General features: G+C 49.4%; 2 protein-coding genes and 1 non-coding gene across 4 annotated transcripts; all 3 read right to left on the bottom strand.

Annotated features, from left to right (window-relative positions):
- Positions 1-413: 413 nt before the first annotated feature.
- On the bottom strand, positions 414-496 carry TRNAL-CAG. Its single transcript has one exon. It is a non-coding gene; the product is annotated as a tRNA-Leu (tRNA).
- A 3,497-nt stretch (positions 497-3,993) lies between these two features.
- BTN1A1 (butyrophilin subfamily 1 member A1) lies at positions 3,994-16,046 on the bottom strand. 2 transcript variants are annotated; one of them, XM_027602176.2, is made up of 8 exons: positions 14,865-16,046; positions 11,643-11,778; positions 11,101-11,448; positions 9,099-9,380; positions 7,243-7,392; positions 6,738-6,758; positions 6,614-6,640; positions 3,994-6,231 (listed from the first exon to the last, which is right to left on the bottom strand). In XM_027602176.2, exons 2-8 carry the CDS (start codon positions 11,719-11,721, stop codon positions 5,558-5,560), a joined length of 1,581 nt encoding a protein of 526 aa, XP_027457977.1. In that variant the 5' UTR covers positions 11,722-11,778; positions 14,865-16,046; the 3' UTR covers positions 3,994-5,557. The 2 variants fall into 2 exon arrangements, with proteins under 2 accessions (XP_027457977.1, XP_027457978.1); XM_027602177.2 differs by lacking the exon at positions 14,865-16,046 and adding an exon at positions 12,377-12,509.
- A 2,842-nt stretch (positions 16,047-18,888) lies between these two features.
- On the bottom strand, positions 18,889-25,663 carry LOC113926834 (endogenous retrovirus group V member 2 Env polyprotein-like). Its single transcript, XM_027602193.2, has 2 exons — positions 24,785-25,663; positions 18,889-21,294 (listed from the first exon to the last, which is right to left on the bottom strand). The coding sequence occupies exon 2, from the start codon at positions 21,052-21,054 to the stop codon at positions 19,711-19,713; it is 1,344 nt and encodes a 447-aa protein (XP_027457994.2). The 5' UTR covers positions 21,055-21,294; positions 24,785-25,663; the 3' UTR covers positions 18,889-19,710.
- Between the last annotated feature and the right edge of the window lie 1,295 nt (positions 25,664-26,958).

Raw genomic sequence — 26,958 nt, 5'->3', positions numbered from 1 at the left:
AGAGCGTCATTTACGTGAATTAAAAACGCAAGCACTGAAACCAAAAATGTATGCTCTACAAACACATTTAGAAAGAAAAAGATTACCTTTCTCCAGTAATTTCTTATAGTTATTGGGAAATGAGATTGAGAAAAGAGTATTAGAAAGAAATCTGTAAGTAAACAAAACGAAAGAGGGGCCCTGGGGACATCAGTGTAATTTAGGAGTTGACATTCCTTCAATTCCTTGAATGTGAGGGAGACAGAGAGGAGATTAAAAATGCTAGTTCTTAAATCGTCCTCTAAGTACATAGTGCTTAATTCTAGAGCGCGGATAAGAAATTTTTTTAAAAACTTGATTATCCTAAGGGGTGGTGGAATATAGGAAAGGTGAAGGGATACATTCACTAGCGTTAACAACTAAAAACACGGCTTTGTCAGGAGTGGGATTCGAACCCACGCCTCCAGGGGAGACTGCGACCTGAACGCAGCGCCTTAGACCGCTCGGCCATCCTGACTCGGCGGAAGCCGCTCTTGCGCCGAATTTACTTCTGGGGCTGCAGAAACACTATTCGCTTCTTTGTTCAAGACACGGGAACTCCTCGGTGAAAGAGTGACAGCACGCCTTCGAGATCTGCCCGGGGCGCTCGGTTGCTGGGGGTTCAAGGGGCGCCTGCTGTGCGACCTCGGATTCGATTCCAGGCCCCGGAGGAGCGGGGCGGGATGCCCGGGAAGAAGGGCACTCTCGGCAGAATCCTACAGAAGGGCACTCTCGGCAGAATCCTACAGAATCCTCGGCATTAAATAATGCTACCGTGTTGCTGGCATACACACTTTGCCCCAGGAGGCTCTAGGCCGTTCCAGATAAGTGCTGGCTGAGGCCGAGCCCGCAGGTGCTCGCTTACTCCTGCCCAGCCTTTCCTGTAAATCCCCCAGCGGGTGCTTACCGCCCTCGCCCCCGCTCCGGGAATCGGTGTTAGGAGGCCGGCTGGTCTGGCTTCTTCTGAGTGCATTTAGCTCTGTGCACTGAGGATTTGCGGGCGTTACTCTATGGATGTTTTACTGCAATAAATAGTTTTAAAAAGAAAAAAAAGAAAAAGTGAGTAGTTTCTGTATCTAGTAAACCCGGCAGGCGGGGGCCTTGGTGCCAAGCCTCTACTGCAGCCACTTTCGGAACATACCTAAGGTCAGATGGGACCTACTTCAGGTTTTCTCGCCCAGCGTTAGAGTCAGGACCCTGTGCTCAGAATAGCGCTGCCTGGGAGTCTGGGAACCTGACTGAGAGTTTCAAACAAAGCTAGAAACTGGTCACTTAACTGCCTGCGGGATTGTAGACAAGTCATTTTGCCTCTGTCCACCTGACAAACTTTCCTAGGCGCTTGACAGTTACATCTAAATTCAGTTGAAGAACTACAGTGCTTCGTCTCTTAAATTATGCATCAAATCCCCATCGCCAGGGAACCAGTTAGAGGCAAATTCGCAGTCCCATCCAGACCTACTGAATCAGACGTTTGGGGGATAGAGTCCGGTAAGGTGTGTCTAACAAGCGCTCCATGTAATTCGGAGCCATGCCCAAGTTTGCAGTCGCCCGCTTTGAGCACAGCAACCCTGTCAGGCCTCAGAGACCCCGCTCTGCCCTTAGCCGGAGGTGAAATGTGAAAGCCTGTGGGTATCGCCAAATCCCCCCACCTCAGACCTAAGAGTGCCACCTGGGAATTGTATTTGGTGGGACTTCCCCTCCACCCCTAGGGGATTCTCCGGTGCACCCAAGTTTGAGATCATTATTTTAGGGGTTAGCTGTAAGAAAAGCCTAGATCTTTCTTTTAAGGGTAAAGTGGAGGGGCCACATTCAAAAAAGTGTTCAGGCCTCTGTGGCACAGGGCTCTGGCCTGAAATATGTGTGAATCACAGAGTGTAGGGGCCCAAAGCACAGCTTACGGGGATGTGTGGAGGCTCCGAATGCGTGTGCCCCCGCCTGCGCCTCGACGTCTGAATGTGACTCACTGGAGAGAGCCAGGGATGACTATAACCAAAGGAAGGTGTCCCCTGGGACCTGAAAGGCCAGAGCCCAACCCCTGCAGGAGGTAAGATGGAAGCAATCTGTAGAGAATGTTAAAATCCGATTATTGGAGTGCTTGCATGGGAGGAGGTTGTACGTAAGCATTTTGTGAAGACAAACATATCTCTCAAGGATGCAGATAAACTTTCTGGGTTTTAGAGGTCCAGCAACACCAAATGTCATCTCTTTTAGAAAATTCAGGGAAAAAAAAGCCAAACCTACCAACACTGATCATTTCCTCCAGGCCCTGGCAGCAGATGCCTGCTAGAAAGAGAGCCTCAAGGCTCATCAGGTAAGTTCTTCCTTAGAGGTGTCTTAAGCAAAGAAGCTAGAGCTGGGGGAGGGGGAAGGGGGGTGGAAAGGAAGGAGACAAATGTTTTCCTATGAATCTACTGTCAGCTCAGTACTGTGTCTGGTGACCATTTTCCTTGAATGGTCAAGGAAATCATGGATCTTGGGGAGGTCAAGGATCATGCGGGAAGGGGAGGGGAGTCACAGAGATGATTAAAACCTATGACTGTCTTTATATTCTCGGAGAGGGGTTCTTGGGACAGCCCCGTCTGTTCTGGGTGAGATTTCACATAACATTTCAGGATACACATTATACATTAAACTAGCAGAGCACCTGTCTGAGGTTCCCAAGTATTTTTAAAGAAATTTGGACTTTGTTTTTCTCTGACTTTCCAAAAGTACAATTTGCACACAAACGAACACTTAAAGTCATGATAAATGATGTTCCTCTCCCAGGAGGGCAGTAGGGGAGGGGTGGCATGGGGTGGACAGTGTGGGGTGAGAAGTGTTTGAGGCAGGGGCATGGGAAGGACACCAGGTGTTGGGGATCCATGAAATGATACAGGAAGGGGCCCTTTCTATCTGGTTCTCTGGGTGCCAGCCCTTGGTCCAAGTAAAAGGTGGCACACTTAGTTGCTTTTTTCTTCTCCTGACCCTCTTCATGCCTAAGACTCTCCCACCTCGGTAATTTCTCTAAGCCTCTAGTCCTGCTATTCAACTGTGGTTTGTTCACGGAAGATGTCCTAGACACAGAGTGCAAGGACACCAGCGTTCAGGTCCTGCTTTGCGCACAGACTAAATGCTTTAAATCAAATCACTTCACGGCTCCTGGCTTCAGATTCTCATCTCTGAAAGGAGGCAGAGGGAAAATGTCGACAGGCACTTCTCATCCATTACATCTTCTCAATCTCTTCCCCAAATACTTGTGTGGTCTCCTGATTTACAAGCCTTCATGAGGATTCATTTTAAAATAATCTAGCAGTACATATATGGAAATGTGGTTATCTAGATATGGTTATGTAGGTGTTGAACCCAAAGTCCTAACTCATAATCATAACCACAATCATTACCAAAACCTAACGGAAATGGGGCCTGGGGGCTGACAATAACAAAGGTGAGTAATGGAGAGTTGTTGACAGTGTCGTAAGTCACAAACCACAAGTGAACGTGACGATAATAGACCTGTCTGGTGTTCAGAATTTCCACCTAAGAGACCATGTTGGGTCTTAATTTGTCACAGTCTTCTGTAAGGGTAGTTAGTAGACTGAAAATTTAGCAAAGTTGGTTTTTAGCTTAATCATGAGAAATGTAATGTGGTACAACAATGGAAATAATATGTTAGGGTGAGCATTATTTGGAATTTGGATTTCTTATTGTTTGATCCATAACAGATCTGATTCCAGTGATTTCCTAGCAGGAGACACACATCTGAGGTGATTTTCCCGCCACTTGGGGAACCTTTGGAGACTCACATTCTGTCCCTTTGGGCAGCAGATTGCATTCAGGTCAGACCTTCTGTGAAGGAGACCACTGTGGACCCTTGCTTGGGGCGACACAGGGAAAGTGCGCATGTCACTGAACTACAGGGCTTTGAAGCAGAAATCCTTGGAAAAGGGGTTTCTAAAGATCAAGTTTTTTTGCTTTTGGTTTTCCAATTACAAGGCATTACCATTAAAAATTTCCCAAATATTTCCTCCCCCTGGAAAAGTGCTGTGAACATTTGAAGAGGTGGCCTCACTCACCTACACCAGGAGTCAATTACCTTTTTAGGAGTGGATATGGAGTCACCCCCGCCCCCTGAACGGAGGCTGAGTGGGGGCAGCCACCAGCACGCTGGCCTCTGTGGGCAGCCAGATCCCCACGCGCCAACAGCCCCTTGTGCCTCCTGCCTTGGCGAGCCCCCCGCCCCCTGGCTGCGGGTGAGCCTTGGACACACAGACGCGTGGCCATGGCCAGCCAGCTGCGTTCCCACTTGTTCTTACTTCACTTGCACTTGTCGGGATAAAGGAAAGGTGCAGGTGCTGCCTTCAGCAATCAACAGACTTATTTATTAGGTTAAGACCGTGGGCGACATCTACTCTGGAAACTGGAAAAATGCAATGGAAATGGAAGGTGTGCGCCCAGATAAATCTGCAGTTCGGGGGCATGCCCTCGAGCCACTGTGTACAGGAAAGTGCAGACACAAGGGGACATGGTCAGCTAGCTGAGCTCACAGCAGCACGCAGCATCTGGGGGCCCAGGGGAAAAGCAGCCTGTGGGGTGGGGCGAGTGAACGCTGGCGGGGGGTGCGCATGGGTGGCAGGGGGAGCGAACTGAAGGTGTGTTTGGGGGTTTAACCCAGAGGTTGGGAGGAGGGCTGAGGGGTGCCGAGGCCGACCCTGGCGGATAAAGGGGTGATGTCACTGAGGAGGATTCCTGAAAAGCCTCTGGGATGGAGAGATTCTATAGTGAAAGGAAGAAGAGAGCTGGAAACTTGTGTGGCGTCCACGGAGTGAGGTTGGAAGGACACCCGGGTGAGGGGGAAACAGGCCGAGGCCGAGAGGAGAGCAGGATCTGGGGCACAGCCAGGCACCCAGCCTGGGTTTGGTCTGAAGTTTTCTCTTGGATCAGATCTTTGGTCTGCCCCCCAGCCCCGCTCATTTCATCCCTTCCCCAGGTCCCCATGCCCATGGCTCAGATCCCGTGGAAGTAGGGCCAGTTTCCTCTACTTTGTAGGAGGTGTCTTAGAAAGCTGGACATACAGGCCCAGAAAGTCTAGAAGCGGGCCAGGTGCTCATCACTGGCCTGGGTTCCCCTCACAGTCCATCGTGATGTACCCCCCAGTTCCTTTATGGGATTTCAGCCTTGAATCTTCTCTTCCCAGAACCTTTTGGGTTTCCTGCTTGCCGAAAACCTGTTCCTCTACACATCCCTATTCGGGACGCCCAGATGTTTCTGTCACAACCCCATGCCAACCTAACCCCATCTGGATCGCTGAGCCGCCCCTCCCTATAGGATTTGGCCTCCGGAGACAGGAGACTGCTGCAGCTTCAGCGTGACCTCCTGCCCCCGAGGATCAGTACAGAAACCGATGAGGAAGGCCCCGCACCCCGCACCCCACCTCCCAAGACCAACTGATCCCTCCCCAACAGGGGGAAACAGGGGCTGGGCGGGCCTGGCCGCTGGTGTGTCAGAGGGGCCGGAGGGGGAGGGCTTAGGACAAAGGAAAGTAGCTGGGCTGGGACATTCCTTAAGGTGCCCTTTGGCTGGGCTGGATGGGGATTAGCTTAGAATGAAGGGTGTCTGTATCGCCAGAGGCAGAGTCCTCCCCCATGGCGGACAGCGGGATCTCCTTAGTGAAGTCCTTGGCATCAGCAACAACTGTGACTCTCTCAGGCCCGTCGGTGACTGGGCAGATCATCAGGGGCTTTTTACCACAGGACCACAGGCAGAAGAAAGGCCGGAGCGGGCCAGAGAAGGAGGGGTTGGAGAAAGTGTAGATATGGGACCTATCAGTCATATTGTAAAAGGAGACCTGTCCTGATTCGTAGTCCAGGAAAATCCCAACCCGACGGGGCGGTCCTGCTAAGGGGAGAGGGGTCCGCAGCGGGGTGAGGGCCCAGTACCCATTCCCATACAACTCCACAGCCCAGAACCCATTCTCAGGAGTCATGGGGTCAAACCCTTTCCTCACCACATTCTCCCTGCACACCCCGACCACCCAGTCAGCCCTGTCTCCCACCTCCACCTCCCAGAAATGTCGCCCTGCCGTGAAGGTCTCACGACCCAACACGCAAGGCCAGGAGTCAAATCTCTCTGGTTTCTCAGGCAGTTCCTGACGTGAATCTTCCAGTCGGACAGATCTGGAATCCTCATACAAAAAGAGGTGGGGGTGGGCGGTGTCTGGATCCAGAGTCACATCAACTAGAGACAGAGAGAGAGCAAGTCTGAGCATCAGTAAGCATTAGGGGTCACAAGACCTATTCTTTCTTCTCAAAAAAAAAATAGAGCACTGTTCTAGAAGTTGGCAGGTCCCCACAGGAGGAGAGCTGTTTGGCCCCCTCCTGTGACCCATCAACAGTCACCCATCAAGTCCCTGTCAGAGGGGCTTGTCTTCTAAACGTCTTCCAAGGGCCTTCTATGTGCCTTAAGGAAAATGTGGAGGCCATCTGCCATCATCTTGCCCCTATCTATCCCCCCCAAAAATGGGTTAGTGTTTTTAGTTCCCAGTATGACAGGACTTTGAATCCCTGGGGCATAGAGCCTCAGAGCCCCTGAGAAGTCTGAGAAGTTCAGAGCCACCGACCTGCATGCACCGTTGCCTTTTTCAACTCTGCAATGGAAGAGAGAGAGAGAGAGTCAGTGACAGGTTTTCTAATAAGAGAGAGAACACCTTGTTGGAGAAATAATGACAAGAAGAGAGAACTTACTGAGTTCTTCCAGGAGTTTCTCTGGAAAAGAAACAGAAATACCTTAATGACCTTCTAGAGTGGACATGAGGGAGGGGAGAAAGCTAGTGTGAAGAACACACAAAGGAGTGAGGGGTTAATTCACGATCACCTGATTCCTGGAACTCTACCAACAAATGCACAAGGATTATGGGTTTGTTTGTTTGTTTTCCTAAGAAATGTGCAGGAAGTTCCTACTGGTTTGGGATCAGATCTTTAATCTTTCCTGGGAAACCAAGTTAGAAGTGAGGAGAGAGTCTGAGGGAGGGTAGTGAGTGAACAGCAGGTCTGACATCTCAATTAGCACCGGTTTGGACTCCTTCGCCCCAGACCTTCCTATAGGGTGTCAGTGGCTTCTGGTGCCTTATAATCCCCCTTCTTGACTCTCAGAATTCTAGAATCAAATATCTTCCCACTGGCAGCCATCCCAAAGGACTTGGATCCAACCCCACTCGGAAGCATGCCCGACAAGCAGCCTATGACTTACCCTTAGAGCTGAATTCATCCTTTCTCTGTCTGGATCTTTCCTTGTAGAGTCTCCAAGTGCAAACTATGGACCCAATTGTGAGAACTCCTAGGACCATCAAGATGACAGCCACCGCCACCATCCAGGGAGTCAACTTTGGGAAGAAGGAAGCTGAAACAAAATCCGCAAGAAGGACGGGTTGTTGCGCGACTCTGAGCAAGGCCAGCTCTACTTGATTCCGAAGGCGGTTGGAAGAGAGGATGACCTGGCCCTCTCCCACTCCTCCCAGGGCAAAAAATAGACCTTCTGATGTTGCTGCTCTAAGCTTCTCAGAAAAATTTTGATCTTAGGTGGGAGAGGGTAGAGAAAGAGAGGAATGAAGATGAACAGGAGTCATTTCGGGCCTGACAGTGTCACCTTAGAGATGGGGACTGGCTGGGCTTGCAGAAGATAATGCCTTTGGCTGGAGATTTACTACACCTGCCCTTGGAAGGGGAAAAGAAAAAAAAAAAGAGAGAGAGATGGCTAGGGGGCGCCTGCGTGGCTCAACTGGTTAAGCATCTGCCTTCAGGTCAGGTCATGATCCCACGATCCTGGGATTGGGCTCTCTGCTCAGCGGGGAGTCTGCTTCTCCCTCTCCTTCTGCCCTCCCCCGCTTGTGTGCTCTCTGTCAAATAAATACATAAAATCTTTAAAAAGAAAATGGGTAGTTCAAAGCCCAAATTCCTTTTTTATGGATGGAAAATGTCAAGGTTGTGGGGCGCCTGGGTGGCTCGGTTGGTTGGGCAACTGCCTTTGGCTCAGGTCACGATCCTGGAGTCCCAGGATCGAGTCCCGCATCCAGCTCCCTGCTCAGCAGGGAGTCTGCTTCTCCCTCTGACCCTCCTCCCTCTCGTGCTCTGTTTCTCATTCTCTCTCTCAAATAAATAAGCAAAATCTTAAAAAAAAAAAAAGAAAATATCAAGGTTGCTACAAGATTACCCTGGATTTCAGCCGTGCTCAGACGGTGATCCTTTGTAGAGGGAGCTCAGCAGTGCTGTGCCAGCCAACAGGAGAAAGGCCAGACTCACAGAAGGGTGTTCATTTAGAAGAAAGCAACACTAACGGTCCCCACAACCTCTTGAATTTCTGTTACATTGCAGAAAGCCTTATCGGTTCAGTAATTCCAGTTAGTGTACGAAGATAATGTAATTATGTTTAATTTTGTAAGAGATACAACCATGATCTATTTTGGTATCAGTTTTTCAATAAGGGTTTTGATTATGGGCAAGAAAAAGAGAAGAGTCACTTCGGGACAGGACCTGGGAAGTGAAGAAAGTAATGGATCAATTCATGTTATTGTGGAAATCCTTTCTTAACCCTCAATGCAGGATGGAAGCCAAGGGGATGAAGGAAGTAAATCAGGAAGGGAAAATGTCACCTCTGTGTGCTACAGGATGGGACTCCATGACCAAAGAATAAGGAAAGGTTCCTGCCTGAACCAGAGGTAGTCTGGAGGGAATAATGAGATTTGCCTTCCTGAGGACACTGGAAACCTAGACGGAGCTCTAGTATAGGATGGGGAAGACAGAGGGGCAAGGGTAGAAATGGGTTTTCTTGTTATTCAAGGAGAGAAGGCCCCAGAGGCAAAGCCTCTGTATCTAAGATATATCTCCTAAAACGGAAAATCTGGAATTTCTATGAGATCAAGGCAGATTTTATGCATTTAGAATCTTTTCTCTTCTAGTAAAATTGGTGGGGCTCCTTCATGTCAGTGGTCAGGAGCTTAGGTGGGGACAGTAGACAGCTGCACCATGAGGGCATGCCTTGGGCAGGTGTCCCAGGTAATATGGCCCTGAAACTGTGTCCAATAGGAACCCAGCGTTGATTTCACTGACCTGGTATGGAAATGTTTCCTTCCTTCTGCTGGCCAAGAAGGAGGTTCCGGATACAGCAGGATATATTCTTCATGAAGGGGTCTCTGATGATCACTGAAGCTGCCACAGTGAACAGGCCTTCTTCATCAGAATTCCTAGACTCTGACGTGGATGGAAACTTCTCTCCCTCAGAAGTCCTCCACTGTACCTGGGGCTCTGGGTACCATCCTACTGAGGTACACTCCAGCCGGACCTCTCCACTTTCTCGAACTTCCATATGGATGTGAGGATCAGAGCCCAGAGCTATGGAGAGAGAGGCTGGCCTTACTTTTTCAGTGGACACCCTTCTGGGAGCCTTACAACCACAGGGTTACACAGTTTGAGAAAAAGAAGCAGACAGGGACTGGGAGTGAGAGGGACTCATCTCCTATTTCATGACACAAGGAAGCTGTGGTATCAATAAAAGGAATTTCATAACCTTATCAGAGAGGGATGCCATACTGGGAGTTAGGGTTTGAAGTGAGGGCAGAAGTTTGATGGACAGACATAGGGAGCTTTTCTAATCAGCAGGAACAGGGAGACCAATGGCCAAATAAGGCAAGTAAGGGAGCTCCAGAGAGGGGAGAGAGCTTTGCAGTCTGAAGTGTTATGAAAAGACTTTGAAGAGGAGAACAGGAGTGCGTATTTGAGGATGATCCGAGAAGGAGAACTTGAAGAGAAGGGGATTGCAGCTTCTTTGCATTGAGACTGGAGCTGACAATCGAAGTTTCCTTTACCTGTGATACTGATTCAGGAATTTTCTTAAGTGGGTTTCAACCTCATCTTCCCCCCAACACAGTTATGTCCTAACATATATCAACATAAAGCTGTTTTTCCCTTCTGTCTTCAGCCTGATTATTTTCTTACAATTCTACAGACTAGAGACAAACACCAAGCTGCAGAGAAGACACCTCAAACACGTGTCCACACTGTTAGCTGAAATCCACGTTCCGGTATGTGTGTCTACATGACAATGCGGATTCTGTTCGTGGAAAGCGCTGCCACTTTCAGAGGAATCTCAAATATATCTCTCACTCATAAAAGGTAATAATGACATTCTATGCTATCACATCCCTAGGGCTTTATAGTCAACTTTTAAGATAATTCTCTAAAAAGGAAATGTGAGTTATACATAATGCTGCTGCCTGGGACACCCTGTTCTGAGGCAGGGACCCAAATTACACCCCAGTATTTTTTAACTTTACCTTTAATATATACATAAAAGGCAATACATTTATATGCTGCAGAGCCACCGACCTGCAGTCTGAGGCACAGTAATAATATCTTACAAGCATGCAATGCTTCTGCAAGCGTCGACAAGGCAGTTTTTTAGGTATCGTGTAATTTTATTTCATTCTTGCAAAATATCATTTGATAGGTGCATGCCCATTTTTTCAGCAGGAAATAAGGCTCAGAAAGAGATTTGTTTGCTTCCATTCACTAATAAGTGGGAAAGTCAGAGCACAATGCTTACTCTCCTCCTGAATGCTTACCATTTCCATTATGGTTTCCACCCTGAATTTGGGCTTGAAGCCAAAAAGGAAACAAAAACCAAACACTTTTCTCGGTGGATCAAGAATGTTAAGGAGCAGCCACGCTCTAGGATCTTAGGAAATCCGCCCTTAGGTCCTAATCCATAAAGCAGCTTCAAAGGATGCGCACCAGAGCCTCACCGTAGTGGTGAAAAATAGACACGACCTAAATGTGCAGTTCTGAGACCGGATCAAGTGTATTACGAGGTACTCACGGAGAAGAATGTTATATAGCCGGTGCATCTTCCATTTACTTAACTCATGACATGGGGAAATGCTCTGTCCCCACTCTCAAACGCCCCTCCGAGTCACCTCCCACTCTAGGCCTGCCGACCTTTTCCATCCCAGGAGGGATTTGGGCAAAGAATCTGGTGGTTTCCAAAGTCACGGGGCCACAGGAAAAGGTACACCGCCTGGAAGTGGCCGGAGGAAGGCTAACCCCGCGCGCTCACCGGCCACCTGAAGGTGCACGCTGGCCTCCTCGTAGCTCCCGTCCTGCCGGAAGAAGCATCGGTACTCGCCGTCGTCCGAGGCCCTGACCCGGTGGATCCTCACGGCCACGCGCCCCGCCGCGATGTCGCGGGCCACGAGCGTGGCTCTGCCGCGGTACTCGGCCACCTGCTCCCCGGCCTGCTCGCGCCCGTCCCGGCGCACCAGCACGGCCGCCGCCACCTTCCTGCGGAACCAGCGCAGCTCCATGCGCTCGGCGCTCACGTTCGGGGACAGGTGGCAGGGCAGCTCGATGTCGTCACCCACCATGGCCAGGATGGGCTCCGCCGGCCCGATCACGTCGAAGTGGGCTGCGAAAACCAGGCGGGCAGACAGGGTGCGGAGCGGGCAGCTGAGCGCGGACGCCGACCGGGCTCAGTGCCCGCGACCGTAGCTCCTGCGCCTCGGGGACCCCCGCGGAGGGCGCTAGCGAGACCTTTAGTGAGCGGTTCCGGCCGGGGGTGCGGGTGAGGGGACCAGAGAGGGAGACCCAGGCGGCGCCTACCCGAATCCGGCTTGCACAGCTGGAAGAAAATGAGGATGAGCAGACCCCTGGGGAGGCAGAAGTTTGGGGAAACCGCCATCACCAGCCTTCCTGGGGCAGCAGGCTGCCGGGGGCCCACGGTCGTCAGAACTTCCGCCTAGGAGATGAATGCACAGGAGATCACGAAGTTTCTTCAGACACCCTTCTGCTGCGTCCTCCCTACCGCTCTTTCCAACCTGGAACGCTCTAGACCTTTGCACCCGAAACCTCCCCCTCGCCTCTTGCCACTGCGGACTCTCTCGGTCGGTGCAGCCTTTGGCACCCGCGCAGCCACCGCCCAGTCTGCTCAAGCACGGGTACAGCCACAGAATAGGCCCTGAAACCCCAAGGGAATCGCAGGAGGAGGGAATGGTGAGACACGGTGCCCATTAATGGGTTGCGTGTCAGTGAACAAGTCTTGGGACCACTGCTCTATAAAAAGCCTCTTTCCCCCCCCCCCAAATATAGTAACTTGGTATTCGCTTTCTGCAGTGACAATAAAGACGAAGCAACGGAGGCAAAGACAGGAACCAGGGGATTGAACTGGAGGAAAAAAGGGGAAAGTCGAGAGGAGAAGGCACAAGAAAGGGGAGCTGGAGAGAGAACAGGGTGCGGGGCAGAGGGCCCAGGACTGGGGGGAAGGAGCCAGAGGGAGAGCAAATGCCCTCCTGGCTGCTGGCGCTCTCAGGGGAATGAGAGCCGCCGCAGGTACTGACCTCTGATCCCGGAGGAAGAGGCACCAATGAGCCCAGCTACCCAGTGACAGAGCTGCTCCCGGCCCCAGGGGCCACAGTTAAAGGCCAGAGGAAGAGGGAAGGGGGAAGTGCTCCCAGCAAAGCCTGCCCCCAGGCCCCAGATGCATTTCCTTTGGGGGAAAAAAAAAAGTTTTCCAGAGAGATGAAGGGTCTGTGCATTTGTGGTCTTCAGCTCAAAGACCAGGATATACACTGATGAGCTGGACTAAATAAAAGGCAATCAGCTGAAAAAGGAAGAGGGTCGGGGCAACACTAAATGAGATTGTAAGGCCTTAAGCCAGTTCATCCACCGCTTCAAGCCTCACTTCTTTTACCTCTAAATTAGGAATATCGTTAATAATACCTTCTTTGGAGAGGCGCTGCATTAAATGAGAATAAGCAAGTAAAGTGCTTAGCATACCATAGGGATTTAGAAGAGGGTAAATTGTTATCCTATTGTTGTTTATGTGGGTTGAAAATTTAAAGGTAGGCTGGGAATGCATGTGTGTGATTCCGTTTTCAAGGCCTCCAAGAAGTTACCTCCCTGCAAGCAATTCAGCCTGCATTTCCTTATTTGGGGCTAAACTTCTTATTGTTATGAAAAAATTTAAAAATATGGAAAAATTTGTTTATTTTTTAAGAGATTTTATTTTTATTTCTTATTTATTAATTTTATTTATTTTTATTATTATTTTTGAGAGAGAGAGAGATAGAATGTGAGCTGGGGGTTGGGCAGAGGGACAGGAAGAGAGAGAACGTTAAGCAGGAGCCCCACCACAGGGTTCCATCTCGACACCCTGAGATCATGACCTGAGCCAAAATCAAGAGTCTACTGCTTCAATGGCTGAGCCACCCAGGCACCCCTTTAAGACTTTATTTTTAAGTACCCTCAGGGTGGCACCTGGGTGGCTCAGTTGTTAAGTCTCTGCCTTCTGGCTCAGGTCATGATCCCAGGAAGCCTGCTTCTCCCTCTCCAACCCCCCTGCTTGTGTTCCTCCTCTCGCTCTCTCTCTCTCTCTCTCTCTGTCAAATAAATAAATAAAATAAAAAAAAAATAAGTATCCTCTACACCCAATGCAGGGCTCAAACTTACAACCCTAAGATCAAGACTTGCATGCCTCACTAAGCCAGCCAGCCACGTCTGGAAAAACATTTTTTTTAAAAAAGTAGACATCACTCATAATGTCACCAACTAATGATAGCCTCTATTCACATTTTGGCAGAATTGATGAAGCTTTTGCATAATTTGAAACATTGCTTATGCTTATATAATATATCGTGGGTTCCTATGATTCCCAACAGGGTGGGATATCTTAGTGGGTTTGTTTGTTTGTTTGTTTCAGATTTTATTTATTCATTTGAGACAGAGAACTAGAGAGAGAGCAGGAGCAGGGGGAGAGGCAGAAGCAGTCTCCCTGCCGAGCAGGGAGCCTGATGTGGGACCCCCACCCAAGCCACAGGCAGAAGCCTAACCATCTGAGCCACCCAGGTGCCCCTCTTAGTAGGTTTTTGGGTGGGTTTTTGTTTTTTTGTTTTGCCTACTATAACTAGTACACTTTATACATAAGTCTTTGTCCACATCTTTGATAACTACCTGACAAACTTTCTGATAAATTCCCAGAAATATAGTCATCAGGTCTGTAAGTTGAATTATGAGCTTATTGCCGAAGTTCCCTCCTGAGCTGTTAAACCTATCACACCTGGTTAATGGCAATGTCTTTCTCATCTAATCCCTGCCAACACTGAGGGCTATGCCTCCCCATTATCTCTAATGGGATGGGTGAAATAGGTCAAATTATTATTTTGCTAGGCATTTACATGGCAGTGAGGCTGATCATTTTTCCTATTAACCATTTAATATATTCTGGAAGTGATCTTTTCAGGCGAATTGCCCATTTTCCCCCAGACAGATTCTGCTGTTTCTTATCAGTCTGTATGCACTTTTTATAAGTCAAAGATGTCAGCCCTGTATTACATTTGTGGCCCAAATCCTTCACCACCCCAGTTTGTACTTTGCCTTTTAATTGAGACTGTGAGTAAGACCAACAAAAGATCAGGGCTCCAACCGACTCTCCAGACTGCCAGAAAGACTCTTCCCAAATGCAGATTTGGTTCTGTTTCTCTGGAGAACCCTGACTAATTAATACAATAGAAATATATCCCTTCCGTTCAGTGTTTCCAATACTATTGGTTATGTAGCTGTGATTTTACGGATCCAAGTATCGCATCTGATTTCCTTTCCTTTCCTGTACAACTTCTTGTGCTTTTTGGAGATGGAGGAGGGAAGGCGTTAAATGGTTCCTCTTAGTTCCTTTGCTTGCTTTTCTGTGTTCTCATCACACATTTTCCCCGCCTGTCCAACAGCCTCTGAGTACCGTTTCCACCGTGAAATCTATCTGATGATTTATCAGCACCAGGACATCCCCTCCCCATCCCTGGCCCTCCCGGAGCAGCGCCTCTTTTAACTTACCCGAGCCTATGCTTCCCTGGAGGGTTTTCTAAACAACAGATTCTGATTCGGAGGCCTGGAGCAGGATCAGAGTTTCCCACTGGCTGCTGGTCGGCAGGGGCTTTCCCTCGATCCTTCTTCAGAAGCCGCAGGTGAGGAGGAGGCAGCTGCGAGCTTCCAGTGAATTGTGGACATGCCCCTGAGGGGTGGCTCTGGCTCAGGGTCTCGGGCTCATTTCTTTTGCTAAACCAGTCTAGGACAAAGGATGAGGGCGAATGGGCACCGGGTGTAGTACTGAATGTAGTGGCTTGCGAGGGAGCTTTGCAGTCAACTGCTCTTTCTTGGGGCACACACTGTTGGCATGCTGATAATAATCAGAAGTGACTTAATGATAGATCCGCATTATAACAGTGACACCATTCCCCTACTTACCAAGCCTGTGTTCAATTTAGGTGAGTTGCTGCACCAGGGTTTGCATAAGGGAAGGGTGGCTAGAAAGGAAGTGAGGAGGCCTGGAGAAGACACAGATGGATTTCTGTGTATTAGAGGGGCTCGCGGAGGTGGAGGGAGATGAAGTGTGTCCTGGGGAGCAAGAAGACGCTGAGGTCTGGCTGAGTGGGGACATCTCTTGAGTCATATTCCTGGAAATGGTTCTGCAGTGGAGAGTTCCAGGAAACACAGAGGAGGGGCAGACAGGGAACTTACGGGAGCCAACCAAGTGAGGTTGGACTGAACAGGCGGAAATAGGAGGATCCCGGGAAGGGGTCAGGGTCGTGTGGACCACTCTTTGAGTTCTTTCCAGAATCTACCCCCTGCAGCCTCTTTTCCTACCTGGTAGGCAAACCCTCCAAAGCAGGGCTACCTGCATTCACCGTCTGGGGGGAGGCTATACGAACATGAAAATACAGAGTTTAGCCCCACTTTGGCTGAGGATCTTCCAGGGTGAATATCACAGAAAGTGTATGCAGGTGATTACTGAGAGAGACAGACAGACAGACAGACAGACACACACACACACACACACACACACACACAGGGAAACTGAGAAGACATAAGAGGAGGGGGAAGGGAGGGGAGGGGAAGGGAAGGGACAGAGAGTCAGTGAATGTGAGAGATTCCAAAGGCATCTCTTTTTTCTCCAAAGAAATGAGACACCGTGCTAAGAATTGTCAATTACCCTCATGAGAAGACCTCTTCCAGCCTCCTCACTGGCCTCCACTCCCAGCCCTTAGCCCCTACCCATCCTGCCTGCACCCCCGCCCCAACTTATTTCCAAATTATCAGCTTCAGATGAGTGTGCCTTCAAGTTACTCAGGGAAAGAGAAATGAGTTCGCTAATCTTACGGTCACCTTCCAAGAGGCCTATATGTCTCCTAAGGAGCAAGTTGATGCAATTTACACTATCTCTCTTCTCTCTGCCCTCATCGCTAAATTGTTGTATTTTTCATTTTCGTGTATCCTGAGGCTTCGAATCCATAGTAAGTAGGAGCTCAGAGTCCCAGAGGAATGAGGAGCCACTGATATGCATACAATTGTGGTTTTTCCATTTTGCAGTAACAGAAAGGTTTTATAACAGATGCAAAGCCTTGTTTAAAGAAAAATGTGGGAGAACCCCAGAATTCTCCAAGCTCTTTTAGGAGTTTCTTTGGAAAATAAACAGAACTAAAGCAATTAAGATTTGAGTTAAGACATGGAAAGGAGGATGGAATGTGCTTATGAATCACACAATGGAGTGAGTGTTCCCTTCTGTGAATACCTGATTACTGAAAACCTATCAATAAATCACGAACAGGAATGCATTTTGTTTCAGTTCTTAGAAATCTGCAGGAAGTTCCTTTTGGCTCTAGATGCTAAGAGATGTTGCTGTATCTGGGGAATTTAACTGAAAGTCTGGAGCCAAGTTTGGGATGGATGGGAATGAGGGCTGGGAGGCTGATAGGGTTCTGACTTGCTTGTGGTCATGCTGGACCCCACCAGCTAAAGCCCACCTGTGGCCGAACCCAATTTGATGGTACCTGTGACAGCAGCATGGATCCCATACACCGTGGGGAGGCTGGGAGGTGGGGTGTCTCAGTGAGAGGGTGTGGGAGGAATTTATAGGATTTCAGTTTGTGTTGGGGGCTTGGGGGAGGGTCTAAGAAGGAAAGGTTGCTCTGGATGAATGCTGTTGGAAATCAGGCCACTGTTGTTTGATCAGATATTCTACTTTTTATTAGGAAGTAGAACAGAACAGGTTAAAATTCTAATTGGTAAAGCAGCAGCTAGCTGAGACAGGGATGTGTGGTCACTTTTGTGGCTTGCATGTGGTCTTGTGTCTTTGCGCTTCAACCTGGTTACACAGGAGACGTGTTTTGTCTCCATCACAATCGCGGAATGGGCTTGTCTGACAGTGACAGCCGCCATCATACCTGCTTTTTGCTTTCTCAGAGACCACATTCTCCTTCTGATCTCAAGGTGTTCGGGGTTTTATAACCTTGAGAATCGCTAAAAAGGTTTTTTATTTACTTATGTAATCTCTACACCCAACGTAGGGCCAGAACTCAACCTCAAGATCAAGAGTCGTATGCTCCTCCAACTGAGCCAGCCAGACACCCTGAACCCCTTCCAATTTTGAACAACTTAGAATCGTATTTCTAGATTCTGGATTGGGATGACTTTTGACTGGAAGTCATCTTAAAAGACATGGAATCCAAGCATGTCTAAGGTTTAAATGCTTACAAGGCACAAACACCTGACAGGCAGCCTGACATAGTGTAACAGGAATCAAACTCAGCCTTCCTCCCTGTGTGCCCCCCACCCCATTTCATTTCCAAAATAAAAATACTGTCCAAATGAGAAGCCTCAGGCATGTGATGACCACTGAGCATGTAAGGAAGAGGAAAAAAAAACAAAAACAAAAACAGAAATTTTGATGATGAAAGGTAACAGAACAGGCCACCCCAAATATGCCACTTTGTCATAGAAATTATTTGAGCTGAAGGTAATTTAGAAGCAGCCAAAGCAGTTAGAGGCAAAGACTTCAGTAGAATTTTAGTTCTGAATGCTGTAGGGAAAATGCATTTTCTTTGGAATTATCCATTATGTGCATTTAAACTCTGCCAGAAAAAAAAAAAACTGTTTTAATCTACTTTTTGTATTTAGTAGTTATTTGTGTAAATTAAAGCTTTTCAAGTTAGAAGAGAAAAAAGGGCACCTGGGTGGCTCAGTCGGTTAAGTGTCTGCCTTTGGCTCAGGTCATGATCTCACAGTCCTGGGATCCAGTCCCACCCTGGGCTCCTCGCTCCCCTCTACCCCTCCCTGCTGGTGCTCTCTCTCAAAAATAAATAAAACCTTAAAAAGAAAGAAAGAAAAAAGAAAAGCAGCCGACACAGGAAGTGCTCTTTACCTTCCCCCCCCCCCCGCTTTGCCTCAAGGCTGGATATAAATTCTCCTTTTACTGGAGACTGACATTTACCAGTCCAGAGAGGAACCAGAAGAATCTATAGACTTTTCTCCATTACTTCCCTCCCTTCTGTTTACCTTCCCTTGGGGCCTAAATTTGTTTTCCTTTGTCCCGTCATCTCTCTGCAAATTTATTGTACGTTATTGAAGATGGTAAATTCAGTTGGAATTCTAAGCTGCCATTCAGAGTTACTTTTCATGTGCACTGCCTGCATTAACTGTTTTTCTCTTGTTAATCTTTTTGTTAGAGTCCTAGCTGAAAACCTAAGATGGGGAGAGGTAGTTTGGCTTCCCCTACAATGATCTGGGGAGAAAGGGCAGGGTGCCCCCACGACGTGCCCCTCTCGCATACTGATTATCTTAATTAAGTTACTTACAAAACAGCGAGTTCAAGGACACTCACACCCTCCTCCGTTCCACCGAAAGTAGGAAGCAAATCTCCCATATGAAAAATACCCTCCCTGTACTAAGTAAAACGGCACCCATAACACCAGAGACTGGGGACCGGAGAAAGCCAAGAAAGAGGGCCGGGTGGGGGGGCGCTGTTCTCAACCCCAGGGCTCTTTGGCTCTCAGCAAAAACATACATTGACGCGAGGCCAAGAAAAGATTGAGGCAGTGTTTATTGGGGGCTTACGCTCCGCTACCAGGGAGGCAGCGCCGGGAACAAAGGCCCGGAAAGACTGGAAAGGGGCTGAGGCGGGAAAGCAGGGAGCTCCCAGCTCGGACAGGTGGCGACACGGGAAGCTGCGCGCAGGCGCAGTGGACGCCTCGCGCCCGCAGGCAGCACGTGCCTCATTTGCATGTCAAGTCTCCACCCCCGGCCACCGCCGTCAGGATTGTCCCGAGGGGTGAGTGGCTGAAGGGTCGGCGCTGGGGTCCCCCCGCGGCACAGGCTGGCTTGGTCCGGTTTCTCCTGCAGAGCTCTTTCTGGCAAACATCCCGCTTCTGCATCCCCGAGATCTCCTGCGACATACCGCTCAAAACGTGTAGTCCAGCCTCTTCTTCTACGTCGATAGGCACAGAGCAACGGGCTTTGTGGGCTGGGGGGGTGGGGTCCCAGACACAGCCTCTGTTCCATCTCAGTCCCCCCCTGAGAGACTGTACCCTCCTTACTCCTGAGGAGGGGCCGAAGGTCCCATCTTCTGAAACTGCTTCTTGCGGAGCGGCGCGTTGTCCCTGTCCTACCCTGGAGGAGTAAAGTCTCTCGGGGTCTGCTCTAACGCCCTATAGGGACCTTGTTCCTCTTGGGACCCGGTAGGTGGGACCCTTGTACCACCATCAGTTTGACAGGAAACTCCTGTCGTCTAGAAGACACAAACTTAACCAAAAGATTAAAGAGGCAGGGTCTGAGTATTAACAAAGGAATGATGGCCACAAGAGGGCCCAGGAATGGAAAGAATCACACAATGTTAGGCACAGAGCCTCTACTTGAGTCCCAGAGTTTGCGCATTGTGATTATTGAACCCACGCAACCATTTGGTTCGTCTGTAAGTCTCCTGAATATTTAGCGCCACTTCCCCAGAGTTGTTGATGTATGTACAGCAAGTGTTGTTGACCACTGCACAGACACCCCCTTGTTTGGCCAGAAGATAATCTAGAGCTAACCGATTGTCAAGTACGACATTAGCCAAGGAATCCAGGGACTCCTGGAGGCCCTCGAAGGTGTCACCAGTGTTCGTGGCCAGGTTTTCTATGACCTGGGTAAGGTTTCTTAAGGTTGTTTCATGATAGGCAAACCCCCCCCAGGGGGCAGCCAGTCCTACGGCTTCTCCGGGTGCTGCCAAGATGAGCCCGAGTGCTCTCTTCCGTCTGGTTTGAGAGGTGACGTTATATATAGTGGCGCCTAATCCTTTAGGACCCAATCGTCCCAAAGTGCATTCTCCCCGGAAGTGAACATTATCTACACATGAATAGGCCACTGCCCGAAGAGGCCAGGAGAAGGAGGAATTAGGGCTCCCTTCGTAGGGTAGTTTATTTTGTGGTGGACCGCAGAGAAAGAGATACCCAGGTGGGGTACAAGCTTGGCGGGGTGAAGAGGAATTAAACCAACTTCGTAAAAGGGGACCCCAGGTAGGTGTACTCTTGCATCTGGGGGACAGGGGCCCTCCATCCAGTGGTCCCCCACCAAGCTCTGAATCCTCTTCTATTCCTTCCTGGCTATCGAAGGCAGACGGGGTCTGATAGGTCAGTCTCCAGGAAGGGGTTGCTGTTCCTTTCCAGTATGTACAGGAGAAGTTAGGTTGGTCGCCTGGGGAGAGTAGAGACGAGTCCACACACCAGTGGGTCTGGTTGGGGCTACATGAAGAGCTTGAAGAGGAAAACGACATAGGATAAATGGAGGGCGAGCTTCCCACGTTGGTAAGGCAGGTATCTGTCCGGCAGGGGCAACAGGGCTGTCCTTGTTCTTGACAGAGAAGAGGCCGCTTAACCTGGAGACCCGTTTGGTTCCAAAAGTCTGTAAGCCTGACACACCTCAAATCGTCACGATCGTCGAGCTCTACTACTAGAAGGGCTGTGCTCCTCACAGGACCAGAAGTCAAGGTGAGAGTGACATCCTCATTGACAGGTACAAACTGGAGCTCAGGAACCCCATCTTGTGGGTGGGGGTGACAGATCCAACAATTAGAGAGATTATTCCCCGAGGCCACAATGCTAGAAAAGTTGACAATTGAGTTTTCTCTCCAGGTTTCCCCCGCTTTGTTATTTCCTTCCCGACTCATCCCCAGGAGAAGGGCCAAGAGGAGGGTCCACTTCATCGGCCCCGTCATTGGTTGTGGTCTGCTAGGCCCCGCAGGGGCAGGACGGGTCTTTCCCAGGGAGTGGAGGGGACCCAAAACAGTGCTCACCAAGAAGAAAAAGTAAAACAAAGGCAGCAAAAAGCAAAGGCAGCAAGCCAAACCGCCAAGGTATAATCACTTATCTGACTCTGAGGGTTGCTTCTTGAACAAGCATTTGAGGTCTTCCACAGGCTCACATGAGTAAGATGGTTCTGGGCCTTCCAGGTATTTCTGAGGATGTCCAGGAGAAAAAGGTTTTAGCCTGAAAAGATGTACCCAGCTAGGGATTCCCTGGAGCTTAACTGCTGTTGGGGTGGCTAAAATCACTAAATAGGGGCCTTTCCACTTGGGTAGCACCTGATCTTCCAGGGAGCCCTCCTTCCAAGGAGGTTTTAAGGAGGACCTGATCCCCTGGATTAATTTGCAGAGGTGGTGGGGCGGGGGAGGGGGGAGTCTCATCTAAATTACCTCTAGGGGGTGCTGGTAGCATGTGATTAACATAATCCACAACTGCTTTTTGCACCAGTCCCAAATAAAATGGTGCAGGCTCTGGCTTATTTTCCCATCTAGTAAAATACCAGGGGTGAGGAGGCGCCTCCCATGTCATTTCAAATGGGCTGAGTCTTAGGTTAGTCTTAGGGGCAGTGGCAATCCTGAGTAGTGTAATAGGAAGCAATTGGACCCAAGCTTGGCTCATGAGTTTCTTGACAAAGTTTTGCTAAAGTCTTTTTTAGGGTATAAGTCATCTTTTCAATCTTCCCTGAGGAAGGGGGTGCCAGGGAGCATGCAATTTATAATTTATTCCCAGGGCCGCTGATAGGCTGTGGGTGATTTTAGCTGTAAAAGGAGTCTCTCACTTTGGAGAGACTTAGAGACCCCGAACCAGGGAATTCTCTTTTAAGAGGGATTTACAGACCTCGGTTGCCTTCCCAGACAGGTGAGGAAGGCTTGTACCCATTCAGTAAAAGTATGGACAAACACGAGGTGGTATTTGTAGCCTGCTCGTGTTGCAGCAGGGTAGACTACTTGCCCATCTTCCCTGGGATATGGTCCCTGGAGTTGGACTGGTATAAGAAGTTGGGACTGATTGGATGGGTCTGTAGTTTGTTTTGGGTGCGCAAGTCACAGGCGAGGGTAACTTGTTTTATTGTCTAAGTTCCTATCCTGAAAAGACCTTTTGCACCAAGTCCCATTGGACGTCTCTTCCATAATGGGTGGCATCATGGAATGTTGAATGAGCTTTTACGGCTGGGCTTCCGGAATGAGAATTTTGTCCTCTCTCATAAGCCACCCTGTGCTTTGTTCTGTATATCCCTGACTCTTTGCGTCCTCCTGTTCCAGCAGGGGGTTCTGTGGCTGGCCCGGGAACTCATGGTGGTAATCTGAGCTGGCTCCTGAGCTCAGGTGGCCTGTTTAAACAGCTGATTGGGGGCGCCTGGGTGGCTCGGTCCCTTAGACGTCTGCCTTTGGCTCAGGTCATGATCCCAGGGTCCTGGGATCAAGCCTGCCTCGGGTTCCCGGCTCAGCGGGGAGTCTGCTTCTCCCTCTCCCTGAGGCTCCCCCGGCTTGTTCTGTCAAATAAATTAATTAAATCTTTAAAATAAGGAAATAAACAAACAAACAGCTGATTGGTCAGCCTTATTACTTTCCTCGCTGACAGAGGTCCCATCTCTTTGACAACTTTCACAATGGACTACAGCCACCTGATTGGGAAGTTGCACTGTCTTTAGGAGGGTGAAAATTGGGTCCTAGTGTCTTATTGGTGAATTTGTCGTTAACATTCCCCTTTCTTTCCAGATGGCAGCATGGGGCATATGGTACAGGGAACCCGTATTTTGAATCAGTATAGAGACTTCATCTTTTTCCTTCTCCCAACTGTGAGGCCTTAATTAGGGCTATCAGTTCAGGCTTTCGGTTGGGCGGAGTGTTGAGGTGGAAGAGCTCAAGCCTCCAAGACTCTACCTAGGCTCATTATCATGGAGCCTGCCTTCCAGACACCTCCCTCCGCAAAACTTCTCCCGTCCCTAATCGACACCCTATCTGGATGGTCAAGGCATTTGTCTTGAAGATCAGGTCTGCTAGAATATGTCTGTTCCATTGCCTCCACACCCGGATGCTGGAGACCCGCATCTTCGGCAGATGGGAGCAGGGTAGCAGGGTTTAGTCTGGCGTACTTTTAAAGTAGCATCTGGGAATCTAGCAAGAGGGCCAGATACTTCGTTAGCCTTCCTCCGGTCGGCCAATGGTGCCCTTTACTTTCCAATACTGTCTGAACCTGATGGGGAGTTACATGTTGACTCAGGGTCAGCTTAGAGGCCTCACTCACTAAGAGAGCTGGGCTATGCCCGTGCAACTGGATCCAGTTATTTTGAAAAATAGGCTACCAGTCTCTGATCAGGGCCCAGCTTTTGAGTTAGGACCCTCAAAGCAATCCCCTGCTTCTCATGGACATAGAGGTAAATTGGGGAGCCCCAGTACCGGGGCCCCACCCAACTCAGTTTTCAAGGCTTTAAAAAGACCCATTGACATCAGTCTGTTGTAGGGGTCCCCTCCCCCCCAAAAAGGCCATTAGGCCATAATTAGGGAATCAGATGCAACAGGGCTCTGCCATATCCAGAAAGCCACAGAGTCACTTTCTAGTTTGGGGAATGGGCAAGGCGCTGATGGTCCTCTTGGGATCCATGGCCCAGTGTCAGGATGAAGCCCAAATACTGGCCCTGTTGTTCTGATACGTGGGCTTTTGATGGGGGAACCCTATATCTTCTCTTAGTAGAAAATTTAAAGTTTTTACGGTATTCTGGTCAGAGGCCTGCTTGGTCAAACTGGCTATTAACCAATCATCAACATATTGTAAGAGGATCCCATGTCTCACTTTTAATTCCTGTAACTCTCTTGCCAGTACATTTCCAAATAGATGGGGGTGGTCTCTAAAGTCCAGGTGTACTAAGTAGTCCTTTGAGTACAAGGGGTTTTTCATTCAAAGACAAGTAAATATTGACTTTCCTCATGAAGGAATGTGCAGAAAAAGGCATCCTTCAGGCCCGGGACAGTGGAAAACTGAGCATTGCCAGGAACCTGGGTAAGCAGAGTATACCGGTGGGGTACTCTTGGGTGTATGGGAACAACTCCTTTATTTACAGCCCTCAAATCCTGTACAAAGTAAAACTCTCCACTGGGCTTCCTCACTGGGAGGCCTGGGGTATTATGGGGATTGACAAGGCTTGATCAGTCCATACTTGAGAAATTTTGAAAATAACCGCTGGATTCCTCTGATTTACTTTTTATGGGATACTGTTTTTTTCCAAGGACAGCATGCCCTGGGTTTTAACTTTATATGAAGGGGGAGACATTTTTTGCCTCACCCGGACATGAGTACCCCACACAGATGGATCCCCCTGGTTTTGTGTTCAGACCAATATTTGAGGGCCCAAACCTGGGACCATCCAGTGGTGCCGGGGAGACGAAAAGAGTGTGGGGGCAGGGGGCACCCAGGTCGGGCTCAACCCACCAGAGGGTCCTCCAGGGACCCTGCAGGGGACCAACACCGGGGACGTGAGAGTCTGGGGGCAGGGGACACTCGGCCCCGGAACGCGGGACCAGAAAACCTCCTTCCACCGGAGAAATTCAGGCCGAAGTGAAGACGGAGAGGCAAAACGAAGCGAAGCCGTCCTCGGGGCCTGACAGGAGGGGCAGAGTCGCTGAGGCCAGAAGCAGAACTTACCGCCGCCGAGACGCCGAACTAAAGCGCCAGGCCGCTCATCAGTCCCAAGGGTCGGAGGGGCTCCATCCGCCGTCCGCCGTCTCCGGGTCCTCGGGGACTCACCGGGGCTCCCTCTTGGGGTCCCTGCGTGGTGGCCGGAATACGTTCCCGACCCCAGGGCTCTTTGGCTCTCAGCGCAAACAGAAACTGACATGAGGCCAAGAAAGATGCACGCAGCGTTTATTGGGGGCTGACTCTGGGAGCAGAAGCCCCGGCCGGCTTCCGGAACCACGGCGCTTCGCAGAGGGCCTGAGGCTGGAAAGAAGGGGCGCCCCGCTCGCACGGGCGCCGAGCCGGGCAGCTGCGCGCAGGCGCAGTGGGTGGCACAGGCTCCTACCTGCCCCGCGTGTCTCATTTGCATGTCAAGTCTCCACCCACGGCCGCGAGCGTCGGGACTGTCGCGAGAGTGGGTGAGGGGTCAGGGCTGGGGTCCCCCGCGGCACAGGCTGGTTTAGTCCGGTTTCTTCGGCCGAGTTCTTTCTGGCAAAGATCCCGCTTCCGCTTTCCTATGAGATATACTGCTCAAAAAAAGAAAAAACCACGATTGCTCAGCCTTTTCTTCTAAGGTGACACGCAGGGAGCCGTGGGTTTTGTGGTTAGGGCGGGGGTGGGGGTCTAAACACAGCCTCTGTTCTATCTCGGGACCACTTGATGGCAAAGTTAGGAAGGGTCTCCTGGAGGAAGTGATGGTTTTGGGGAGACCTGAGGAGTAGGAAAGAATCAGCACATTTGGGGGCCATCTGCCCAGGGCCCCCGCGTGACTCACCTCCTCCTAACCCCACTCATCCCCCTTCTCATTTCCCATCTTAAGTTGGTTTGGAGGAATTTAAATGCCTATCCCAAGTGTTTGATTTTATTTTATAAGCGATTTCCCACGGTATACCCTCCAAGCCCACCCCCAACCCCTCCCTCCACCAACACTCGCTGGCCTCCTCCTCAGAATGAAGGTCAGGGTTGAGTTCGGCATAAGTGAAAGCGTCTAAAAGATATACAAACCTGCTCAAAACTTTATTGTACGGAATGCTGAAACACTGCAAGGCTGTAAGTTGCTTAAAATCAGCATAAGAGTTATTAGCAACAAAGGGAAGCTGAAGGGACTGCCTTTTAGGAAGACTCCATTTCTGCTGTTTCTCTGGTAGGCCCCACGTACTCATGTTCTGTTATTTCACCTTGCATCTGAGGAAACCAGAGAAGCTCTGTTCCCACTCCCAAGAGGGAGGCAAGAGCGTGCATCAGTCTGAGTTTCCTCCTAGGCCCCCATACGCCTGATAACATCTGAGAAGAACTGGGCCGAGCATGTTTCAGGACACTAGCTTCCAACAAACCTTGGTTTTCACGGGTGTCCACATCCCTGACCTTTGGGGTTTTATAGAATAACACCAGTTGCCTTTGATTGGACCCTACCTGGATTCCTTAAAGAACATGCACCCTGGACCCTTTTCCAGTATAAACCCCTAACAGACACTCCCTTCTCTGAGTCTCCCAGACTTTCTGTCAGCTATAGTGTATCACTTACACTATTCAGTTTACTGCTCTCACTTTTTTTCCTGGCTTGCCTTTGATTTCTATGCTGCTCAAAGCCCAGGACCCTCTTGGCGGGTCTTTGGATCCACTGGGTCTTCAGACCTGGCCTGCCTACTCATGAGCAGCACTGGTTTCCCAACTGGACTTGCAGACCTGTGCTTTTGGTTAAACCTGTACTGTAACAAGAGAACCAAATATAAAAACAACACATACATGTTAATAACCCAGTCTTCCATCTTACCAATCAGCTATTTCAGTGCCCCATACTTTCCAGAAGGTGTCCACGTGTCACTGCCGTAGTTTTTAAATACTTTTTTTCAGCCCACTTTTTACAATTGGATTACTACCACCTGCCACATTTCTCAATAAAATTTATTTTGCCTTGGAAACAAGTTATTTTCATAAAACATGTTTTTTATTAACTTACAATGGGTTTATTATTGCTATTTTAATATAAATTATAAATACATTTTTAAAATGACTGTTTCCATCTTCAATGCCATAAATATTGACAGATAGAACCCAAATGCCCTTTGGGGTCCTCAATAATTTTTATTTTATTTATTCATTTTTAAAGATTTTATTTAGCGAGAGAGAGAGAGAGAGAGAGA

Source organism: Zalophus californianus, chromosome 7 (assembly GCF_009762305.2).
Source record: "Zalophus californianus isolate mZalCal1 chromosome 7, mZalCal1.pri.v2, whole genome shotgun sequence".
In the NCBI taxonomy this organism is placed as follows: Eukaryota; Metazoa; Chordata; class Mammalia; order Carnivora; family Otariidae; genus Zalophus; species Zalophus californianus.
The sequence above is the reverse complement of the archived record's forward strand: the minus strand, read 5'-3'. Positions and strand labels throughout refer to the sequence as shown.